This window comes from Tachyglossus aculeatus, chromosome 7 (genome assembly GCF_015852505.1).
Source record: "Tachyglossus aculeatus isolate mTacAcu1 chromosome 7, mTacAcu1.pri, whole genome shotgun sequence".
NCBI classification, from domain to species: domain Eukaryota; kingdom Metazoa; phylum Chordata; class Mammalia; order Monotremata; family Tachyglossidae; genus Tachyglossus; species Tachyglossus aculeatus.
This window is the reverse complement of record NC_052072.1, coordinates 45,954,607-45,978,797: the sequence shown is the minus strand read 5'-3', so window position 1 is coordinate 45,978,797 and position 24,191 is coordinate 45,954,607. Positions and strand designations below refer to the sequence as shown.

General features: G+C 44.6%; 1 protein-coding gene and 1 non-coding gene across 2 annotated transcripts in view; both read left to right on the top strand.

The window, feature by feature from the left end:
* CROCC2 (ciliary rootlet coiled-coil, rootletin family member 2) overlaps window positions 1–24,191 on the top strand; it is a 150,296-nt gene that overhangs the window by 38,410 nt on the left and 87,695 nt on the right. The window contains 9 exon segments of the mRNA XM_038749439.1: window positions 2,846–2,929; window positions 6,028–6,134; window positions 7,888–8,053; window positions 12,868–12,974; window positions 14,502–14,729; window positions 18,490–18,586; window positions 18,685–18,774; window positions 19,642–19,857; window positions 23,083–23,282. Coding sequence (XP_038605367.1) covers window positions 2,846–2,929; window positions 6,028–6,134; window positions 7,888–8,053; window positions 12,868–12,974; window positions 14,502–14,729; window positions 18,490–18,586; window positions 18,685–18,774; window positions 19,642–19,857; window positions 23,083–23,282 — 1,295 coding nt within the window.
* LOC119931172 lies at window positions 9,464–9,601 on the top strand. Its single transcript, XR_005452029.1, has one exon. It is a non-coding gene; the product is annotated as a small nucleolar RNA SNORA7 (small nucleolar RNA).

The following is a 24,191-nucleotide window of genomic DNA, read 5'->3' as shown; positions in this document are numbered from 1 at the left end:
TGTTGCCAACTTGTACTTCCCAAGGGCTTAGTACAGTGCTCTGCACACAGTAAGCACTCAATAAATATGATTGATTGATTGATTGATTGATTGATTGATTGATAGGGTCCTCTGGCCTGGCAGTCAGAGGACTTGCGTTCTAATCCCACTTCCCCACTTGTCCGCTGTGGAATCTTGGGCAAGTCACAACTTGTCTTTGCCTCAGTTTCCTCATCTGTAAAATGTGCATTAAATCTTACTCCCTTTTACTTAGACTGAGTCCCACTTGGGACAGGGAATGTGTCCATCCTGATTATCTTGTATCTACCTTAGTGTTTTGTATAATAATAATAACAATGGCATTTATTAAGCGCTTACTATGTGCAAAGCATTGTTCTAAGCACTGGGGAGGTTACTGGGTGATCAGGTTGTCCCACGCCGGGCTCACAGTCTTAATCCCCATTTTACAGATGAAGGAACTGAGGCCCAGAGAATAATAATAACAATGATAGCATTTATAAATGCTTACTATGTGCAAAGCACTGTTCTAAGTGGCGGAGAGGTTACAAGGTGATCAGGTTGTCCAACACAGGGCTCACAGTCTTAATCCCCATTTTACAGATGAGGGAACTGAGGCCCAGAGAATAATAATAATAATAGTGATAGCATTTATTAAGCACTTACTATGTGCAAAGCACTGTTCTAAGCGCTGGAGAGGTTACAAGGGGATCAGGTTGTCCCACATGGGGCTCACAGTCTTAATCCCCATTTTACAGATGAGGGAACTGAGGCCCAGAGAAATGAAGTGACTTGCCCAGTCACCCAGCTGACAACTGGCGGAGCCAGGATTTGAACCCATGACCTCTGACTCCAAAGCCCGGGCTCTTTCCACTGAGCCACTCTGCATAGCACACAGTAAGCCCTTAATAAGTATAATAATAATAATAATAACTAGGTTCATATCTCTGATCTGAGAAATAATTAATACCACTCCCCATGAACTCTTTGATTAGTTCAAGTTATGCTTAGACCACCCAAGCATAGGTCAGCAGCGTGGCTCAGAGAAGCAATATGGCTTAGTGGAAAGAGCCCAGGCTTAGGAATCAGAGGTTGTGGGCTCTTTCCCAGCTCCACCACTTATCAGCTGTGTGACTTTCGTCATCACTTAACTTCTCTGGGCCTCAGTTATCTCATCTGTAAAATAGGGATTCATTCATTCATTCATTCAATCATATTTATTAAGCACTTACTGTGTGCAGAGCGCTTCGGAAGTACAAGCTGGCAACATATAGAGACGGTCCCTACCCAACAACGGGTTCACGGTCTAGAAGGGGGAGACAGACGACAAAGCAAAACATGTGGACAGGTGTCAAGTCATTAAATAGAAATAAAGCTAGATGCACATCATTAACAAAATAAATAGAATAGTCAATACGTACAAGTAAAATAGAGTAATAAATCTATACAAGCATATATACAGGTGCAGTGGGGAGAGGGAGGAGGAGAGGAAGAGTGGAGTTCAGTGTGGGAAGGCCTCCTGGAGGAGGTGAGCTCTCAGTAGGGCTTTGAAGGGAGGAAGAGAGCTAGCTTGGCGGATGTGTGGAGGGAGGGCATTCCGGGCCAGGGGGAGGACGTGGGCCAGGGGTCGATGGCCCATCATCATTATATTATCATCTGTAAAATGGGGATTAAGACTGTGAGCCCCATGTGGGACAACATAATTACCTTGTATCTCCCCCGAGTGCTTAGAACAGTGCTTGGCACATAGTAAGCGCTTAACAAATACCATCATTATTATTATCACGGTCAGTGAGGAACAACAGAAGGCATAAAGGAAACTGTGGCCTAAAGCTAAGCTCACTGGCCTGTAAATCAGAGGACCTGAGTTCTAATCCTGACTCTCTGGCTTGCATGCTGTGTGACCTTGGGCAAGTAACTTAACTTCTCTGTGTCTCAATTTCCTCATCTGTAAAATTCATTCATTCATTCAATCGTATTTATTGAGCGCTTACTGTGTGCAGAACACTGTATTAAGTGCTTGGGAAGTACAAGTTGGCAACATATAGAGACGGTCCCTACCCAACAGTGGGTTTACAGTCTAGAAATAATAATGGCATTTATTAAGCACTTACTATGTGCAAAGCACCGTTATAAGCGCTGGGGAGATTACAGGCCGATCAGGTTGTCCCACGGGGGGCTCACAGTTTTAATCCCCATTTTACAGATGAGGGAACTGAGGCCCAGATAAGTGAAGTGACTTGCCCAAAGTCACACAACTGACCATTGGTGGAGCCGGGATTTGAACCCATGACCTCTGATTCCAAAGCCCGGCTCTTTCCACTGAGCCACGCTGCTTCTGTATTCAATAACTGTTTTCTCTCTACCTTAGACTTTGAGCCCCATGTGGGACAGGGACTGTGTTTGACCTGGTTATCTTGTATCTACCCCAGAGCTTGGCACATAATAAATGCTTAACAAATACCATTATTACAAGAATTTCATAGGTTTTCTCTTACACTCTCTGCCAATGTTATATTTGAGAGAGTTGCACATTTAGTAGCTAAGATATATGAGGCTTTTTCTCGGTGCGGGGTGCGGGGCTGGGGGGGGGGAGAATGAATATCACGCCAAACAACTGCCTTTCCCAGTTCCCACATGGCAACCAAAAGGACATTACACATCTCAAGAAATCATCAAAATTCAGCATTTACTGGAATAATGATAGCCGATTGCATCAGCAGTACTAAGTCAGAGGTCCTAATCCATTCGTCTTTCTCTTTTTTGAATCCATTCGACTTTCCATAAATTCCCTTCTCTTTATCTCTACTCTGTTTCTGCCTCTTCTCACTGTTATCCTTCCCCTCAGGTACTACAGTATAAGAAGAGATGCGGAGAAATGGAGCAGCAGCTACGGGAGAACACATCCGCATGGGAGCACCAGAAACTGATGGTCAGTACGCCTAGGGCCAAGGGCCTGGGGTTCCCTCCCCCTATTCTTCGCCCCTGAGAGGAACAACAGGTAGCCATCTCCCCCCAACCCCCGCACCCCACTTCCTCCTTCCCATTCTAGTTGTCGGATGAAAGAGCCAAAGCTCTCTTCTGGCAGCCCCATCTGGGTTCTTTATGACACTCTAAAAAAAAAAATAACAACGTATGTGCCGGCTAATCTGGTAAAACTCAAAATAAATTCCCCTTTTCCTCCTGGAAATACCACAAAGTGATAGGATGAGACACAGAAGGGCTCAACTTTTAGCTTAGTAGGCAATTTGTATAGCAGTACCCCTTCATGCCTTCTGCATTTAATTATTACTTCTTGGCAGATAGCCCAGCCTAATGAAATATCCATTACTAAACATATTCCCTGGTGCATTTCCTTACTGTAGGCCTTCTCTGACTAGGCGAAATGGCCATATGTGCAGTCCTCGGACGCCTTTTAGCAGGCTCCGTGGCACAGATTTTAATAATATTGGACATAACAATGTAAAAGGCTTTCCAAGTCCCCCCTGACAGCGTGCACCACACAGACCCCACACTTAATCACTCTAATTTATGGGGAAGAGGAGAGGACCTGAGGTCAGAGCTGTGTTTCTCCAGTGACTCACACAATGACCATGAACATCACATGCTACTTCTTTGTACCTCCATTTCCCTGCTCTTCATATGGGAATAATCAACCCCACTTAAAAGGCGCTTTGAAATCCTCCTAAAATACAGGCCAGGTATGTTACTGTTCTTTTTATGGTTGCTCCTTTTTCACCTTTGTGCTTTGTCCCCGGGTTCCTACGGAACAAAATACCAAACCAGCCTGTCAGCAACCGCACAGATGACTTCAGATCATAAATTCCAAACCCAAACACTTTCTCTAAATTGACGAGGGGCTGTGAGGGGTGACCTAAAAAAGAGCCACATAAGCCTGCACTTTAAATTCTAGGTATTATGAAGTAAGATCTGGGCTCCTGGATGGATGGACAATGGGGATTTGCACAGGAAGATAGTATGGTCTAGTGGATAGAACATGGGCCTCGGAATCAGAAGGACCTAGGTTCTAATTCTGACTCCATTACTTGTCGGCTGTGTGACCCTGAGCAAGTCACTTAACTTCTCTGTTACCTCAGTTTCCTCATCTGTAAAATGGGAATTAAGATTGTGAGCCCCATGTGGTAGAGAAGCAGCTTGGCTCAGTGGAAACAGCCCAGGCTTGGGAGTCTGAGGTCATGGGTTCAAATCCCGGCTCCGCTACTTGTCAGCTGTGTGACTTAGGGCAAATCACTCAACTTCTCTGCGTCTCAGTGACCTCATCTGTAAAATGGGGATTAAGACTGTGAGCCCCAAGTGGTACAACCTGATCACCTTGTATCCTCTCCAGTGCTTAGAACAGTGCTTTGCACATAATAATAATAATTTTGGTACTTGTTAAGCGCCTACTATGTGCAAAGCACTGTTCTAAGCACTGGAGAGGATACAAGGTGATCAGGTTGTACCACTTGGGGCTCACAGTCTTAATCACCATTTTACAGATGAGGTCACTGAGGCTCAGAGAAGTTAACTGACTTGCCCAAAGTCACACAGCTGACAAGCGGCGGAGCTGGGATTTGAACCCAGACCACTTAAGCACTTAACAAATGCCATCATTATTATCAGTATTATTATTATTACATGGACTGTGTCCAACCTGAGTAACTTATGTCGACCCCAGTGGTTAGTACAGTGCCTGGTGCATAGTATGCACTTAACAAATACAATAAAAATAGGAAATGTAGAAAGAATACTCCTCTTTGCCTTCATTCCTTCAACCGAATGTGGAGCTGAGCCCAAGGCAGAGGCGTCTGACCTCAACTCAGAGTCCCATTTCGCCAGTTGCCCTAGCCCAAGAGCCAGCTGACCATTTTCCAGAAGAGGCTCCGCTACGGCCAGTGAGGGGAAAAGGGTGAATCCCAGAAGTCTGGCTGCCCCTCCAGCTGAAGGGGACAGGGGAGCAGGGCACAGAAAGCAAATGCTTCCAATTCCTCTGCATCCTCTTCCTCCATTACAGTAACACTCTAGTTTGAACAGGGCATGATGTGGGCCTAGATTCTGGGCAGCATCAGTCTTCCCCTTCCTCTCACCCATTAGCCCAGGGAGTTATTGGGGTCTACTACCCATCCACTTCCACTTGCTGTTGACAAGACACCCAGTTCATCTGGGGATCAGATGTTGGTATTTCACAGATATTGGCAAGATCATCCTTAGGACTTCCTAAGTTTGAGGATATAGCTGGCCATACTTAAGATTTGTGGTTGATAAATCAAATATTCCATCAATCGATTAACCAGCCTAACAATCAGTCAGTCAATCAACAAGTATTTATCAAGTGCTCCACAGGTCCTTGAGTCTGGAGTCCCTGAAGAGATTCATCAGCCTCCAGAGGAAATAAGAAAACAACTTTAAGTTAGGAAGAAGAGGACCGTAAGTTGGAATATAAAGGAGACTCCTATCTGGCTGTCTCTCTGAGATAGTCTTAGTTCACCCTTTTGGAAAACTGAAGGGGATTTTTCTGGTTACATGGAAATCTTAGGGCAACCTCTCTAGTGGAGCTCTTGACTCTGAGAGGAAGAAGTCTTTTGTCTCATCAGTTTTTGGTTATTTGTCCATTCATTCATTCATTCAATTGCATTTATTGAGCGCTTACTGGGTGCAGAGCGCTTGGGAAGTACAAGTTGGCAACATATAGAGATGGTCCCTACCCAACAACGGGCTCACAGTCTAATTGTTTGTACGTATTTATTACTCTATTTATTTATTTATTTTACTTGTACATATTTATTCTATTTTATTTAATATGCTTTGTTTTGTTCTGTGTCTCCCCCTTCTAGACTGTGAGCCCACTGTTGGGTAGGGACCGTCTCTATATGTTGCCAACTTGTCCTTCCCAAGTTCTTAGTATAGTGCTCTGCACACAGTAAGTGCTCAATAAATATGATTGAATGAATGAATTGAATAATTGTGAAGCCACATCTACCCTGCTTGATGATACTGCTATTGCCCTTTCCTGCTTACTCCTTTCCCCAGCTTCAGACCCAGCTGGAGGCAGCGGAGTCCCGATTCCGCCGATCTGAGCACGAGCTCAGCAGTGACATGGAGAATGCCCTTACGTGCCTTGAGGAGGAGGAACAGAGGTGAGTCGTCTGCCCCTTGGAGAGTGATGGAAAAAAATTAGGGAAGCCCCCCCCCCCCCCCCCCCCCCCCCCCCCCCGCCCATTTCTAGGAGGTCTGTTAAGTGAATCATGTCTGAGAGCCTCTTCTTTTGATTTGGTGACTAGGCATCCCCAGGGTAGGGTAGAGCCAGGGGAAGGAGGCCAGACGTGGTCTGGAGGAGCACTGGAAGAGAGGACAAGAGCGAATGACTTATCTAACTGGTGTCAGAGAAGGCTCCAGAACCCAATTAGGGACTCTGCTCTGTCCCACTCCCAGGCCCTCTGTGGACAGACAAAAAGTCAGGGCTTCTGCAGGCACCAAAGTTCCCACTGTATTTCCCGGCCCCTTTAACATCCTCAAGCGGAACCCAAAGCGTTAACGTTCACAAAACTTCTCTGAGTTTCTTTATATTCCTTTCTCTGTCTTTATCAGCACAGGCTTACACTAACACACCATTTCACGTCCTGTTTAAAATCCATTAACCTACAGCTTACAATCTGTCAAAAAGCATGAATAAAATAATAAACAATACAATACCTCACTGTACCCGTGAATACCTCCTCTACTTCAAGAAAAATTGCCATTTACCAAAGCTGTCTGGCAATAGTCCTTTTCATTTTTTTTTTTTTCAATCCACGCAACAATTCTGCTTCAAACCTTAGAATGTGCTATTTTACGGGTATATTTTCTCAGGAGCTGCAGGTGTTTTCTAAGCTTTTCCTACTAACACAGTCACTCATTCTAAGAAAGATCAGCTTTATCTGGACTGATCTGTCTGTCCTATACCACTTCTCCTTGGCTAATTATAATATTAATCAATCAATCAATGGTATTTTTTTAGGGCTTACTATGTGCAGAGCATTGAACTAAGAGCTTGATAGCATGCTCTATGATGCTCCTTTATTCTTCAGACCAAGTAATTTTAACCAAAGGAAATTCGCCAGTGGATGATAAGTATGTCAGGCCTGTGCCATCAAAATGATGTCGGTTGTGGCCGACTTCGCCCTGGTTTGAATTTCCCTGGATATAGAGTTTAAACAAATAGAAAAAGCAGTTTAAGAAAGAACTAACCTCCAAGTTTCTGAATGGATTTATTTCACTTAGAAAATTAAAAGTTTTCATTTCACTTTCCCTGTGGTACAGAGGAGTCATCAACGCACTTCAGAAATACTATTTTTCAGGTTACAGGGTGGAAATTGTAAAAGCCCAGGGTTCGCTGGCATTTCCTGATCATATTTTCTAAATTTATTTTCCTTTCTGGTAACATTACAAATGCTAAAATATCATTGAATGGAGAGTAAATTCATGACCATGTCTCTCTCTGGACTGTCCCACCAGTCCCTGGTTGGCAATGGCCAAGATACATGTAGAGAAGAAGGGTGGCTTAGTGGATAGAGCTGGGGCTGGGAGTCAGAAGGACATGAGTTCTAATTTCAACTCTACCATATGTTTTCTGTGTGACCTTGAGCAAGTCACTTCACCTCTCTGTGCCTCAGTTACCTTATCTGTAAAATGGAGATTAAGAGTGTGAGCACCTTGTGGAACGGGGACTGCGCTTAGAACGGTGCTTGACACATAGTAGCGCTTAGAACAGTGCTTTGCACATAGTAAACGCTTAATAAATGCCATCATTAATATTATTATAGTAACTGCTTAACAGGTACCATAATAATAGTAATAATAACAATCAGTAGTAGTAGTAGTATTTCACTGGTGCTGTGTTTGGGCCTATAGGAGCACCAGCCTTGCCCAGGTGAACTCACTTCTGCGGGAGCAACTGGAACACATGAATACCTCCAACCAGAAACTGGCAGGAGAACTGGAGAAGATAACCAAAGAGGTGCACAGGCTTAGGAGAGAAGTGGCCCTGAAGGAGTCCCGATGGCAGAAGGAGAAAGAGGTTGCCCCTTTTTGCCCACTACTTTTAGAGCAAAGAAAATCTCCTTTTGTCCTCAAAGTGATTCCGCCTAAACTCTACAGGCTGCTTTATGCCCTCGGCCTGTGACCCTCCCTCCTCAAATCCGTCAGCTACTCTCCCAGGCTTCAAAACCTTATTGAAGGCACGTCTCCTTCAAGAGACCTTCTCCAAGCCCTCCTTTCTTCTTCTCCCACTCCCTTCTGAGTCACCCTGACTTGCTCCCTTTATCCATCTCTCCTCCCAGCCCCACAGCGCTTACGTTCATATCTATCATTTATTTATTTATATTAATGTCCATCTTCCCCCCTAGATTGTAAGCTCGTTGTGGGCAGGGAATGTGTCTGTTTATTGTTACAAGCAGCATGGCTCAATGGAAAGAGCACGGGCTTTGGAGTCAGAGGTCATGAGTTCAAATCCCAACTCCGCCAATTGTCAACTGTGTGACTTTGGGCAAGTCACTTAAGTTCTCTGTGCCTCAGTTACCTCATCTGTAAAATGGGGATTAAGACTGTGAACCCCCCGTGGAACAACCTGGTCACCTTGTAACCTCCCCAGCGCCCAGAACAGTGCTTTGCACATAGTAAGTGCTTAATAAATGCCATCATTATTATTATATGTATTGTTATATTTTACTCTTGTACTTTTGCATATTGTACTGTCTAAGGATGGCTTTATCCTCAACTCATCCCTTTTATCAGCCCACATATTCAATATCACCAACTCCCGTAACTTCAACCTTCACATCGCTAAAATCTGCCCTTTCCTCTCCATATAAACTGCTACCACACTAAGCAAAATACTTACCGTAGCAGCCTTGATTACTTGATTCAGCCTCTTTGCTGACCTTCCTGCCTCCTGTTTCTCCCCATTTCACTTCACTCTGCTGCCCAGATCATTTTTCTCAAAAACCACTCAGTCCAGGTTTCCCCACTCTTCAAGAACTTCCAGTGATAGCCCACCCACCTCCATAGCAGACAGAAACTCCTTACCATTAGCTTTAAATCCCTCAATCCTCTTGCTCCCTCCTCCCTTAGCTCTCTGATTTTCTGCTACAACCCAACTCACAAACTTCGCTCCTCCAATGCTAACCTACTCACTGTACTTGATCTCGTCTATCTCACTGGCAACCCTTCGCCCATGTCCTAACTCTGGGCTGGAACTCCCCCCTGTCTTCATATCTAACACACATTCACTCTCCCCACCTTCAATGCCTCATTAAAAACACATATCCCTCAAGAAGCTTTCCCCTATTTCCTCTTCTCCCACTCCCTTCTGCGACACCCTTGCACTAGGATTGGCACCCTTTATTCGCCCCTCCATCAGGCCTATAGCACTTATGTACATATCCATAATTTAATCAACTTATTCAAATTAATATGTGTCTCCCCATCGCCCCTCTCAGGGTCATACCTGGAGAGTTTCCAGTACTCTACCAGTCCCAGCTATGGGGGGAAGAGTCAAGCAGAAGCCTACCCGTTCCATTTCCAGCTTGGCCAGTGGCTAGCGAGTGGAAGGCAATCTGCTACAAGTCAAAACGCACCCATGCTGGGCAGCAGCATAATGGGAGAGAGTCGAGGGCGGAGACTCGAGTTTACTGCGCGGGAGAAGGTGATGGTAAACCACTTCTGGATTTTTTACCAAGAAAACTCTATGGATACGCTACCAGAACGATTGCAGATGGAGAGCGGGGCGTTCTGGGAGAGATGTGTCCGTGGTGTCACTACGGGTGGGAAACCACTTGATGGCATAAGATAAGACAATCTCCCCATCTTGGCTATAAGCTCATTATAGTCAGGGAACATGTCTCCCAAGTCTGTTTTAGTGTACTCTCCCAAACACTTTCCTCTGCACACAGTAAGCACTCAATAAATATGACTGAGGGATTTACTGAATGATAGGAAGTCAGCAACCTGTGTATTCTCTCCCAGCACTTAATACATCATCCCTCCTGCAGTAAGCACTTAATAGCACTATTACCACTTCTGTTCATTCATTCAATCGTATTTATTGAGCACTTACTGTGTGCAGAGCACCATACTAAGCGCTTGGGAAGTACAAGTTGGCAACATATAGAGACGGTCCCTACCCAACAGCGGGCTCACAGTCTAGAAGGGGGAGACAGACAACAAAACAAAACATATTAACAAACTAAAATAAATAGAATACGTATGTACAAATAAAATAAAAAAATAAATAGAGTAATATTACTAATATTTCTGCTACTACTACCACTGCTACTACTACTTTACAGCTGGGCCGGGGCCCAGGGAGGAATTCACTGAAGCCAAAGCTCACTGCTTTGGGATTCATCAGTTCTTGCAAAAGTTGAACCATCAAAGGTAAAAGGTTTGATCTCCCATTTATTTTCCTTAGTCACTGGGTCTTCACCAGTTCATTCATTCATTCATTCAATTGCATTTATTGAGCACTTACTGTGTGCACAGCACTGTACTAAGCGCTTGGGAAGTTCAAGTTGGCAACAGATGGAGACGGTCCCTAGGTTGTCACTAACAGCTGGCCAAAGGAAACTTAGAGGTGAACTTTAGCACTGTTTTTCCCCAAGTATTGAAATCCCAAGTCACTCTCAGACTCTATGTGCAGTCCTCCGAAGTACAAAAACATTTACATTTTAAATAACTGGCGACTCTGCTCTCCTATGACCATTCAATTCCAGTGGCAGGATCCTGGGCTTCCCCTACAAGGATAATTAATGTCACACATACTTGAATTAGACTGTTTTCTCGGGTTAGCCGGTTTGAACGATTGCAGAATCTTGAATGCAAAACTAGGAAGATGAATGAAGGAGGAATCAAGTTTCTGATCGATTGCTTCGAAGATGAAATGTACTTAGAGCCCTGTATTTGCTCTGTGCTCTGAGCTGAACTCCTTGGCCATTTAAAATGGGCAGGGATCTTTAGCAGCCTTTCGCCTCCCTTTTGTGTCTTAGAGTTGTCTCCCATTGATGGATCTATTTGGTTCTTTGTTATCTTTGGTTTCCCACAGGCATTTCCTCGAATTGTTTTTAGAGCATTTGCCTTTACAAGTGCTCTGCATTCGTTGGCATGGCTTATTCTACACAGCACCCCTCTGAAGGAGCTTGTCCTCTCAAGCAGACTGGAATGGATGTCTTCCTAAATCCCTCACCTTGACCTTCAGCCTTGTATTTCTTTCTGTCTTCAGCATGCATCTATTCCAATGTCCCACTGACACCTTAAAGGTCCCATCTAAAATTTAACCTTCCATTTTTTCCCCTAAACACTCTCCACTTCTCATCACTTTGACATTAATGACTTAGAGATAATAATAATAATAATTTTGGTATTTGTTAAGTGCTTACTATGTGCAATGCACTGTTCTAAGCTCTGGGGAGGATACAAGGTGATCAGGTTGTCCCATGTGGGGCTCACAATCTTAATCCCCATTTTACAGATGAGGGAACTGAGGCACAGAGAAGGTAAGTGACTTGCCCAAAGTCACACAGCTGACAGGTGGCAGAGCTGGGAGATTAATTTGACTGTTCTCATTCATTCACCTCTTCCACCCAGTCATCCCAGAGGCCTGCTGATTTTTTCTCTCTAACATTATATGGATCATTCATTCATTCATTCAATCGTATTTATTGAGCGCTTACTGTGTGCAGAGCACCATACTAAGCGCTTGGGAAGTACAAGTTGGCAACATATAGAGACGGTTCCTACGCAACAGTGGGCTCACAGTCTAGAATGGGAGACAGACAACAAAACAGAACATATTAACAAAATAAAATAAATAGAATAAATAAGGAATCATCCATTCTTTTCCATTTTCTCAAGACTTTCTCCCCTTGCCCCTTGAGCAGGACAATTCTCTTCATCATCATCATCATCAATGATATTTATTGTTTACTGTGTGCAGAGCACAGTATTAAGTGCTTGGAAGGATACAACAGAGTTGGTAGACACATTCCCTGCCCACAGTGAGCTTTTGTCCTCAGTTTCCTCCCCCGACCTCATCTCTCTCCCCTCCTCTCTAATCCTTATGCTCCAGCACTAACTGCTTTTCTGAAATATCACTCAGACCAACGAGTCCCCTTCGCAGAAGCCTACAACAACTTCTCATCACTCCCCACCTCTCAATGGATTCCTCACTTCAAGGGTTCAAGGCTCTTCAAGTCTCTGCACCCTCACATCATAATAATAATGGCATCTATTAAGCGCTTACTATGTGCAAAGCACTGTTCTAAGCGCTGGGGAGGTTATGGTGATCAGGTTGTCGCACAGGGGACTCACAGTCTTAATCCCCATTTTACAGATGAGGTAATGGAGGCACAGAGAAGTTAAGTGACTTGCCCGAAGTCACACACTGACAACTGGCAGAGCCGGGATTTGAACCCATGACTTCTGACTCCAAAGCCCAGGCTCTTTCCACTGAGCCACGCTGCTTCTCACATGTTGTTGACCCTTTCTTGCTCTATTCCCCATATCACTCCCTCCTTTCTGCCCATCCTGACCTCCTTTCCATCTCCTGCTCTCAACTCTTCTGACCCCCACCTCGGATTAATTTCACCAATCCTGCTCATCTCATCCACTTGAGCGCTTTCTGCCCTTACATAGGTATTTAAAAGTCTCTGTATATTCTTTGGGTCATAGGCTGGTCCCCACTCATTAAGCTTCTTGCCGGCAAAGACCTTACCTTAAATTTATTCTGTATTATGTCCCACCTCACCACAGCACTTATTTCCTTATGCTGCACAGAGTAGGTGGAAAATAAATATGGCTAACACCTTCCCGCATGCCCACTTGGGGTTATTTTCCTAGACCTACAACAGATACTTGAGCAATGAGCACGGCGGAATCCTCATTCTCTGGCGTCAGGCAGCCGCGCTCCGCAGTCACTTTGCAGAGCTCCAGGCTGAAGCGGAGAGGTAGGTACCAGCTGAACAAGGTATCTTCTGACACCACAGACACGACTGCAATCCTCTTTAGTCATTCAGACCGCATCAACGTGGACTGATTTGTTCGCCAGCTCTGAGAGGCAGGGAACTCGTCCAAGTGGAGAAGGCTGAGTCCCTGACCTCAGGGTGATCGGCACAACACCAAAAGCCAGAGATCTTGAAAAGACTCTTGTTTGAGGATGATGTCACTCTGAATGCTCTCAGTTGGCACTTATTACCTCTTTCGCGGTGTGTTTTCCCACCTTGTCTTCAAGCCTTTCACCACTTCATGAGCTCAAGTCATTATGCAAGTTTGCTCTGGGGTTAGCTTCTCAGTTTTAATAGGGTCAAATCTATTAATTACTCTACTTTTGTATGCAATGATGAGCACCAACTAGATTACTGAGCTGTCTTTGGTGGTCTAGTGCAATAATAATAATGATGATGGCATTTGTTAAGTGCTTACTCTGTGTCAAGCACTGTTCTAAGCCCCGGGGTAGATACGAGCTAATCAGGTTGGGCACAGTCCATGTCGCACATGGGGCAAACAGTCTTAATCCCCATTTTACAGATGAGGTAACTGAGGCACAGAGAAGTGATTTGCCCAAGGTCATACAGCCGTAAAGTGGCAGAGCCGGGATTAGAATGCACGTCCTTCTGACTCCCGGTCCATGCTCTATCCCCTAGACCATTGTTGCATCTCAGACTAGATGATGATGATGGTATTTGTTAAGTGGTTACTATGTGCCAAGCACTGTTCTAAGCACTGGGGTAGATATAAAGTAATCAGGTTGTCCCACATGGGGCTCACAGTCTTAATCCCCATTTTACAGATGAGGGAACTGAGGCCCAGAGAAGTGAAGTGACTTGCCGAAAGTCACCACACAGCTGACAATTGCCAGAGTCTAGATTTGAACCCATGACTTCTGACTCCCAAGCTCGTGCTCTTTCCATTGACCCACTCTGCTTCTCAGACTAGACCCAAGTAACTGGTGCATTTCTTTAGCAAAGATGATGGCCGTTATTTGACATTTTACATTTGACTGCAAAAGGTGTTTGAAGCCTTCTTTGAAATACACCCGGACTCTTTGGATAATCCTCAGCACCTGGAGTTGACCAGCCTTGAGTCAACTCCTTGATAGTCCAGAAGAACAGTGCATTGCACATAGCAAGTGCTTAATAAATGCCATTAGCATTATTTAAATAAAAGGTAATACGGTAATCAAGTGAGCCTGGTTGAGCATTGGGAAATTAGGGACAATGGCACTGGTTAACCTATACCAAATTTGCATCTGAACTAGATTTCAAGGGGCAGCCTTTTTACAGAAAATTTCCAATTCATGGCTCATGATCCAGGAGCTAAAAACACAGGTGTTCCTTCTACTGGGGCTATAGCCCCGAGAAATCTTTTCTCCCAGAGGCAGTATGAATCAGAGGCTGGGAGAGGAATGTTTAGGAATGACTGGAGTCTTTTTGGCTTTTCCCAGCAGCCTAAATGCTTAGTTTTCTGTCCGGCAGAGGTCTGATGGACATGAGAACGGAGGTGGCGAGGACTGCCCGCCGCATTCAGACTGCCTGTCTGAAACTGGACTCCAACCAGCGCCTTTCGGAGAATGGAGCCACCTGCTCCCTGGAGAAACGGGCCCTGCAGGGAGCACGTCTGGAACAACAACTCCGGGACAAAGTGCGGGAGATGATTCAGCTCCAGAGCCGCTGGGACCGGGAGAAAGTAGAGCTCAACTCCAGGTGAAAATTATAAATAGACCCTAAAGGCAGAAACTCACTTGGGCTGGTCAACTCAGGGGATGCTATGCCCCTTACCTTTGAAACATCTTTAGAGGAAAGATGGATAGATATGGAAACTTTCCAAGATAAATTCCTTGACTTTTACTTATACTGGCCTTTTTCAAATTCTTTACTTATATTGGCCTTTTTCAAATTCTTTTTCTATTTCAAAGTCTCAGTACTGTCAACTCAGGGGATTCTATGCCCCTGACCATTCTTACCTTTGAAACATCTTTAGAGGAAAGATGGATAGATATGAAAACTTTCCAAGATAAATTCCTTGACTTTTACTTATATTGGCCTTTTTCAAATTATTTACTTATATTGGCCTTTTTCAAATTCTTTACTTATATTGGCCATTTTCAAATTCTTTTTCAATTTCAAATTCTCAGTACTGTGTTCTGCCAATGGTAGTGCTCGATAAATACTAATGATTGATATAGGCTGGGTTTATCTGACTCTGCTTCACAAACACAGCTTCCCAGGCAATGCAGTTACTTACTTGATTTGCAGGAAGACTGGTGAGCTGGTATCAGCCTCTCCATCCCCACCTTTCTCTTTCTTCTGTCACAGTCATCAATCAATCAACTGTATTTATTGAGCACTCACTGTGTGCGGAGCTCTGTACTGAGCACTTGGGAAAGTAAATATAGCAGTATGACAGACACATGCCCTACCCACAAGCTTGCAATCCAGAGGAAGTTACATGGGTATGTCTTGCTCTTATATCCAGTGGGAGGATTTCACCTTTCCAAACCTAAATTGTGCTCCGTTTAGTCCAAACACTATTGATGAATATCTGTAGTAGGTGAACATACGCAGGCAAAATCCATCATAATAATTGTACTACTTGTTAAGTGCTTACTCTGTGCCAAGTACTGTACTAGATGCTAGATTAGATACAAAATAATCAGGTTGGACACCACCCTTGTCCCACTTGGGCTCACAGTCAAAGGGAGAGGGAGAAGACATATTTAATCCCCATTTTACAGATGAAGAAACTGGGGCACAGAGAAGCTAAGTGACTTGCCCAAGGTCTTCTTATTCCCATCCCTTCCACTAGGCCACATTGTTAATGAACTCTACTACTGAATAATACTAAGAGCATTGCTTGGTTCTCCAGAGATTAAAGCGTGGCTTCTTCTGCAGTGCTTTCAAATCTACCCATGTATCTCCTATTAAAAAAAAAATCCCTTCATCCCAGGGGCCCTCCAGTTATCTCATCTCCCTCCTACCTTTCCTTTCCAGACTCATCAAGTGAGTTGCTTACACCAACTGTCTCCACCTCCTCTCCTCCAATTCTCTCCTTGATCCCTTGCGATCTGGCTTCCACCCTTTCCATTCCACGTAAATGGTCCTCTTTAAGTTCACCAATGACCTCCTTCTACCTACATCCAAAAGCCTTTATTCCCTCCTTATCCTGCTCTACCTTTCAGCTGTCTTTGATCACCCCCTTCTCCTGGAAACTTTATTTCACCTTAGCTTCACTATTACTGTTTGCTTCTAGTTCTCTTCTATCTCTCTGGCTACTCCTTCTCAGTGTTTTTCTCTTGGTCCTCCCCTACCTCCCATTCTCTAACTGGGGAGTCCCTCAAGGCTCAGTTCTGGGCCCCCTTCTATTCCCCATCTTTACCTACTCCCTTGGAGAACTCATTCACTCCCACGGCTTTATCTACTATTTCTATGAAGATGATTCCCAAATCTACATCTCCAGCCCTGACTTCTCTCCTTCTCTGCAGTCTGGCACTTCCTCCTGGTTTCAGAACTTCCCTTCTTGAGTGTCTCACCAACACTTCCAATTTAACATGTCCAAAACAGAACTCATCTTCCCACCCAAACCCTGTCCTCCCCAAGACAGTAGGTAGTATCACTCTCCTCTTTGTCTCAAAAGCCTGTAACTATAGCATTAGTCTCAATTCATCTCTCTCATTCAACACCCATACTCAGTCCATCACCACACCCCATTGGTTCTACCTTGAGAACATCTCTAGAATCAACTGATTTCTCTCTATCCAAACTGCTACCACATCCACTAAGCACTTATTTTGTCTTTACTACTGCATCAGCCTCCTCACTGATCTCACGTCCTCCCATCTCTACCCTCTCCAGTCCATATTTCACTTGGCTGCACAGATCATTTTTCTAAAATAAATGTTAAATCCACATCACCCTACTCCTCCAAAACCTCTATTGGTTGCCCATCCATCACCACATCAAACAAAAATTCCTAACAATTGTCTTTAAGCCACTGAATCAACTCTCTCCCAGCATGGCTTGGTGGAAAGAGCACAGGCTTGGAAGTCAGAGGACATGGGTTCTAATCCTGGATCCCCCACCTGTCTGCTGTGACTTTAGGTAAGCCACTTAACTTCTCTGTGCCTCAGTTACCTCATTTGTAAAATGAGGATTAAAAGTGTGAGCCCCACCTGGGACAACCTGATTACCCTGTATCTACACCAGTGCTTAGAACAGTGCTTGGCATGTAGTAAGTGCGTAACAAATACTATTATTTGTATATAATACAAATATTTAATTGATGAGCATGGTAAGGTAATAATAATGGTATTTGTTAAGCACTTACTATGTGCCAAGCACTGTTCTAAGCACTGGGGTAGATACAGGGTAATCAGGTTGTCCCACGTGGGACTCACAATCTTAACCCCCATTTTACGGATGAGGTAACTGAGGCCCAGAGAAGTTAAGGGACTTTCCCCAAGTCACATAGCTGATAAATTGCGGAGCGGGATTAGAACCCATGACCTCTGATTCCCAAGCCCACGCTCTTTCCACTGTCATGCTGCTTCTCCTAATTAAACTATCAGTGGTATTTACTGAGCACTTACCTGTGCAAACCACTGTACTAAGTGCTTGGGAGAGTATAGTATAGTGGAATCGATAATCTCCTTCTACAAGCCAGCCCACACATTTTGCCTCCCTCATGCCAACCTTCTCAGTCTCATCTGTCTTATTGCCAATTCCTTGCCCACCTCCTCCCTCTTGCCCAGAGTTCCCTTCCCCTTTGTAGCTGACAGACCACCATTCTTCCTGACTTCAAAGCCTCACTAAGCTCACATCTCCTCCAAAAGTCCTTCCCTAACGTTTCATTTCCTCTTTTTGCCCCTTTTCTGCATCTATACCCCTTAAGCACTTAATATTCACCCCACCCCTCAGCCCTATAGCACTTATGTACATATCTTTATACTCTTTCACTTCCCTACCTCTCATTTATTTTCATTCATTCAATCATATTTATTGAGTGCTTACTGTGTGCAGAACACAGTACTAAGCGCTTGGGAAGTACATGTCGGCAACATATAGAGACGGTCCCTACCCAACAACAAGCTCAAAGTCTAAAAGGGGGAGACAGACAACAAAACAAAACATGTAGACAGGTGTCAAAACCATCAGAATAAATAGAATATGGTTATAATTTTAATGCCTGTCTCCCCAACTAAATTGTAAGCTTCTTGAGTACAGCGATCATGTCTACCACCTCTAAGGTATTTTACTCTGCCAGGCACTTAGTACAGTGCTCAGCACACAGTGAGTGCTCAGTAAATGCCATTGATTGATTTGATTGATCGACAGCCCCTAATGTGGCCTTAAAACTATCCGTTAAGAATTTGAAAGATCCTTGAAGACTTAATATCATGGTGGATCTCTTGCTCTGATTTCTGCCTTGACAATCATCTTCCTCTGTGATTCTGCCTTTTTCTCGTAGGATCACTGAACTGACTGCTGTTGGAGAGAAGCTTAAAGAACAAAATGCCAAGAAAGAGAAGACCATTTCTTCCTTAAAACTGGACATTCAGAAACTGGTACATATAACTATGGACTCTCCTTTCACTTCATTTCTTTTTCTCATGCTTTTTCCATTGTTTGCTTGTATCACTAAGTTTCCTATTTTTAAATCCAGGAATCCAGTAAAACTGGAGGTCTGTTAGAAGTGGAGGACCTGAAAGATGAAAGTGAATCTTTGCAGCGAATTTTACACAGCATTACTAAGGTGTCATGTTTCTAATGCAATTCATTCCCATGGAAATGGAGTTACTCGTGTGATATTTACATTCAGGAAAAATATATCATGATTTAGATTTCTAGTGGGGGCACACATCTGTAATTTATTTATATTAATTTGTATTTATTTTAATAAAATAAATATTTATTTTTTCCCTCTCTAGACTGTAAGGTCACTGTGGGCAGGGAATGTGTCTTCCATCTGTTACAGTGTACTCTCCCAAGTGCTTAGTATGTTGCTCTGTACACAGTAAGCACTTAGTAAATATGATTAATTGATTGAGGGGTGGAGAAGCAGTTGTCCGGGGCCCTAAAGTGGAGTGTTGGTCCAGGGAGGCTAAACGGGATGCCCGAGATGAACAGGCTAACAGCTTTTTTGTCTGGCAATAGCATAAAAGCTGTCAGTAACTCTTCGGTCTGTAATTTTTTCCCCCCATTCCTACCCATTGGCTCATCCCCAGGGATACAACCCAGAAGGCTAGATCTAGAGGGCTGGACAAATCCAGACTGGTCAACACTTCTGGGTTCTGGGGAACATCAAACAGTCCCAGACTCACCAGTGCTCTCCCTGGGTTCTAAAATGTGAGGCACAAGATTCTAGTACATAGACTTATTGATACCGAAAATGAGGAGTTGGACCCGATACAGAACTTCTTGCTATTTTCACAAGATATTCCAACCTCTCTTCTGAAACAACAGAAGACAATGTGCAGGCTTCTCTCCCCGGGATGTGTATCTGGGATGACAACTTGAAGTTTCCTTTTTGACTGTTCTGCTGATGAAAATACTGTGGACTGAGTGTGCTGAAACAATTAATTCTCTGAATTATTCTCTGTTCCCCACCTCCACACCACAGTTAGCTTTAGCTGATGCCGAAAGCTTAGAACCCTCCTCACTGGGGAGTGTCAGAGTTGCACTTGATGAAGACTCCGGAAGACAACCGTCCCCTTTGCATTTTGGTTCATCCCATCGTCGCCGGACTTCCCCCAGCCGGGCCCACTCCCCCTTACACCACGATGCAGCTCTGCAGACTGTGAAAAGAGCCTTCCAAAAGAGACGGCAGCGAGAACAGGTTGGAAATGCTTCTAGTTCACATTCCTTCAGTCGCTTAACACGTGCATACCGAAGGAAATTAAGTCTCCCTTCAAAACTTGCTTCCCAGTGAATCCAGCCCAAGGTGATTAAATTTCACTCAAAGTTTCTATTTAAGCGTCATCTGGTGAGATTACTCAAAAGAGGTGCTCACCAGATTCTTTATCACTAGATGAAATACCGAAACCAGGGGGAGGTGAGCTGAAACAATGGACAGAGGCAGTCTGAAGAATATAAGCAGAAGTTCATTAGCAGTGACATTAGAAGGCCTAGGAGTCCCTCCATCGGGGATTTGGACTGGATGTGAGATGGAGCCACTGGGGCCTTTTAAGGCTCGGAGCAACGTGATCATAACGTCGGAGAAAAATGATTCTCGCTGCTCCACGTAGATTAGAAGCAACGTGGCTCAGTGGAAAGATCCCGGGCTTTGAAGTCAGTGGTCATGGGTTCAAATCCCGGCTCCTCCACTTGTCGGCTGTGTGACCCTGGGCAAGTCACTTCATTTCTCTGGGCCTCATTTACCTCATCTGTAAAATGGGGATGAAGACTGTGAGCCGCCCCTGGGACAACCTGATCACCTTGTAACCTCCTCAGTGCTTAGAACAGTGCTTTGCACATAGTAAGCACTTAAGAAATGCTATTGTTATTATTATTATTATAGAGCAACAAGGAGGCCGTTGGGGCTCCTGAGTTTTTCAAACTCATAGCTGAATGGTGGCTGTTTGGAACCATCCTTTGCTGGCGGGCCCACCCTCCAGAGCTATTAAACAAGGCCATTGTTCTCTGTTCAGTTGCATCACCCTGGGGAGAGTGGTACGTGCTTTGCTGTCCATTGCCTAACTTTTAACATGTCTTTCTAGGGAAGGCGGTTATGAAATCTTTCTGCCTGTTTTTGTCCCTGTTTTTCATAAAGCTGCATCCCATGGGCCAATTTTAACCAAGTTTGGCAGTAAGATGGGGTAGGGGCAGCCCCCGAGGGCACTTAATGATCGTGGATGTTCTCTAGCAGACCCTCCCCGCGACACCAAACAGTACTGCCAGGTCGAGATTTCATCCCTTTGATTCCTGAACTTTCACTAATTTATAACCAAGTGGAGGGATAAAACGAAGTAGGCAGGGGGTGTAAGTTGCACCCCTGAGCAGTTGGTTCTCCTCCCCCCCGTCCTCCTCTCCATCCCCCCTACCTTACCTCCTTCCCTTCCCCACAGCACTTGTATATATGTTTGTACATATTTTTACTCTATTTTACTAGTGCATATTTATTCTATTTATTCTATTATTATTCTATTTATTTTATTTTGTAAATATGTTTTGTTTTGTTCTCTGTCTCCCCCTTCTAGACTGTGAGCCCACTGTTGGGTAGGGACCGTCTCTATATGTTGCCAACTTGTACTTCCCAAGCGCTTATTACAGTGCTCTGCACACAGTAAGCGCTCAATAAATACGATTGAATGAATGAATAGGTGCGTAATTATTTGGATCAGGACAGTTTTAAATATGGAGTCTCTGAGACCCAATCAGGAGTTAATAATAATAATAATAAAAATAATAATAATAATGGCATTTATTAAGCACTTACTAGGTACAAAGCACTGTTCTAAGTGCTGGGGAGGTTACAAGGTGATCAGGTTGCCCCACAGGGGGCTCACAGTCTTAATCCCTATTTTACAGGTGAGGGAACTGAGGCCCAGAGAAGTGAAGTGACTTGCCCAAAGTCACACAGCTGACAAGTGGCGGAGCCGGGATTTGAACCCATGACCTCTGACTCCAAAGCCCGGGCTCTTTCCACAGAGCCAAGCTGCTTCTCATGTTAATGGGGGTTGGGTCAGCTCAGGACCAGCCCAAACCCTTCCCAGCCCACCATTCTTCACATTCGCTACAGAACCCCTGTCATCACGGTTTCCCACCACAGAATCAGAGCTCTAATCCACACGATGCTTGGGAAATGAGATCACCCATTTTGTCCCAACTATTTGCACCCCCCAACCCTGCCCCCCCTCCAGAGCGATGACAGAGATGGCATTTGATCTATTGAGGATGAGAACTCAGCAGCTAACCAGTACCTGAACCCCCCAAGAATCAAAGAGCCTTCCAAACAGATTTGTTCCATTCATCCCTGAGCTTTGATGCACAGCATTAAACTGTGAGCTCCACAGTGTCTGATCTCATTATCCTGGATCTACCCCGGTGCTTAGCATAGTGTTTGGCACATAGAAAAAGCTTAAAAATACCACAAATTATTATTATTAATAATTGTGAGCTCAAGCCATTTTTCCATCTGTTTGTCTTGTCTATTTCATCTATCTTGTCTATCTCGCCGCCTACCTTTCGCCCATATCCTGCCTCCGGTCTGGAAATCCTTTCCCCTTCATATTTAACAGACAATCATTCTCTCCACCTTCAAAACCTTATCACATTTCCTCCAAGAGGCCTTTCTCAACTAAGCCCTATTCCCCCTGTTCTCTCTCGCTTCTGCATCACCCTGGCATCTTGGATTTGTTCTTTAGTCACCTCAGCTCCCAGTACTTAAGTAGGTAACCATAATTTGTTTTAATGCCCATCTCCCCATCTGGATTGCAAGCTCCTGGGGGTCAGGGAAAGTATCTACTAAACAGAGTTGGTTTTTATCTGTTATATCAGATTCTCCCAACTACTTAGAACAGTGCTTTGCACCCAATAAGCACTCAATAAATATGACTGACTGATTGATTAAGCCATGCCCCAAGTCACATAAAGAGAGAGGAAGCAGCGTGGCTCTGTGGAAAGAACCTGGGCTTTGGAGTCAGAGGTCATAGGCTCAAATCCCCGCTCTGTGACTTTGGGCAAGTCACTTAACTTCTCTGTGCCTCAGTGACCTCATCAGTAAAATGGGGATGAAGACTGTGAGCCCCCCGTGGGACAACGTGATCACCTTGTAACCTTCCCAATGCTTAGAACAGTGCTTTGCACATAGTAAGCGCTTAATAAATGCCATTATTATTATTATTATTATTATTAAAGAGCAGTTTCATATTCTCCCTCAAGAAAAATTTCCATAAGACTCAAATAACAGCTAACCAAGTCTTCCTCATCAAACCCATAGGGAGCCTTTATGTTGCCAACTTGTACTTCCCAAGCACTTAGTACAGTGCTCTGCACACAGTAAGTGCTCAATAAATACGATTGATTGATTGATTGATGGAACATCATCCCCATTTTTGTACAGGAACTTCACTTGCAACTGGAATCCTCCGGGAACGCAGTGACGGCGCTCCGAAAACAGCTGGCTGACTGTCAGCTGGAAGTGCAGGCAGCAGAGCAGGGCCTGCAGGAGCAGAGGAAGGAACGAGATAAACTGCAAGGAGTTCTGCAGGATCAAAGGAGGGATTTGGAACGCTGTAAAAGCTCAAGGGAGACCTTTGGAAGGTGAACCATACGGCGGAAAGTCTGGATCAGCTGATCTAGAGCGGAATATTTGCCAGGAGGAGCCTGGATTTGTCCCTCACACACGCCCACATTGGCCCCCCACCATTTCCACACCCACACTCCACTTGTGGCAGGGTGTTTTGAGCACAGAGACATAGAGAAGCAGCGTGGCTCAGTGGAAAGAACACGGGCTTGGGAGTCAGAGGTCACGGGTTCTAATCCCGGCTCCACCACTTATCGGCTGTGTGACTTTAGGCAAGAAACTTAACTTCTCTGTGCCTCAGTTACCTCATCTATAAAATGGGGATTAAGATTGCGAGCCCCACGGGGGACAACCTGATCACCCTGTATCCCCCCCCCCCCCCCCCGCCAGCACTTAGAACAGTGCTTTGCACATAGTAGCATGGCGCGGTGGAAAGAGCTTGGGCTTTGGAGTCAGAGGTCATGGGTTCAAATCCCAGCTTCACCGATTGTCAGCTGTGTGACTTTGGGCAAGTCACTTCACTTCTCTGGGCTTCAGTTACCGCATCTGTAAAATGGGGATTAAGACTGTGAGCCCCTCCATGGGACAACCTGATCACCTTGTAACCTCCCCAGGGCTTAGTACAGTGTTTTGCACATAGTAAGCGCTTAATAAATGACATTATTATTATTATTATAGTAAGCACTTAACAAATACCATCATCATTATTGAGAAGCAGCATGGCTCAGTGGAAAGAGCACAGGCTTGGGAGTCAGAGGTCACGGTTCTAATCCCGGCTCCGCCACTTATCGGCTGTTTGACTTTGGGCAGGTCACTTAACTTCTCTGTGCCTCAGTGACCTGATCTGTAAAATGGGGATTAAGACTGTGAGCCCCCCATGGGACAACCTGATCACCTTGTAACCTCCCCAGCTCTTAGAACAGTGC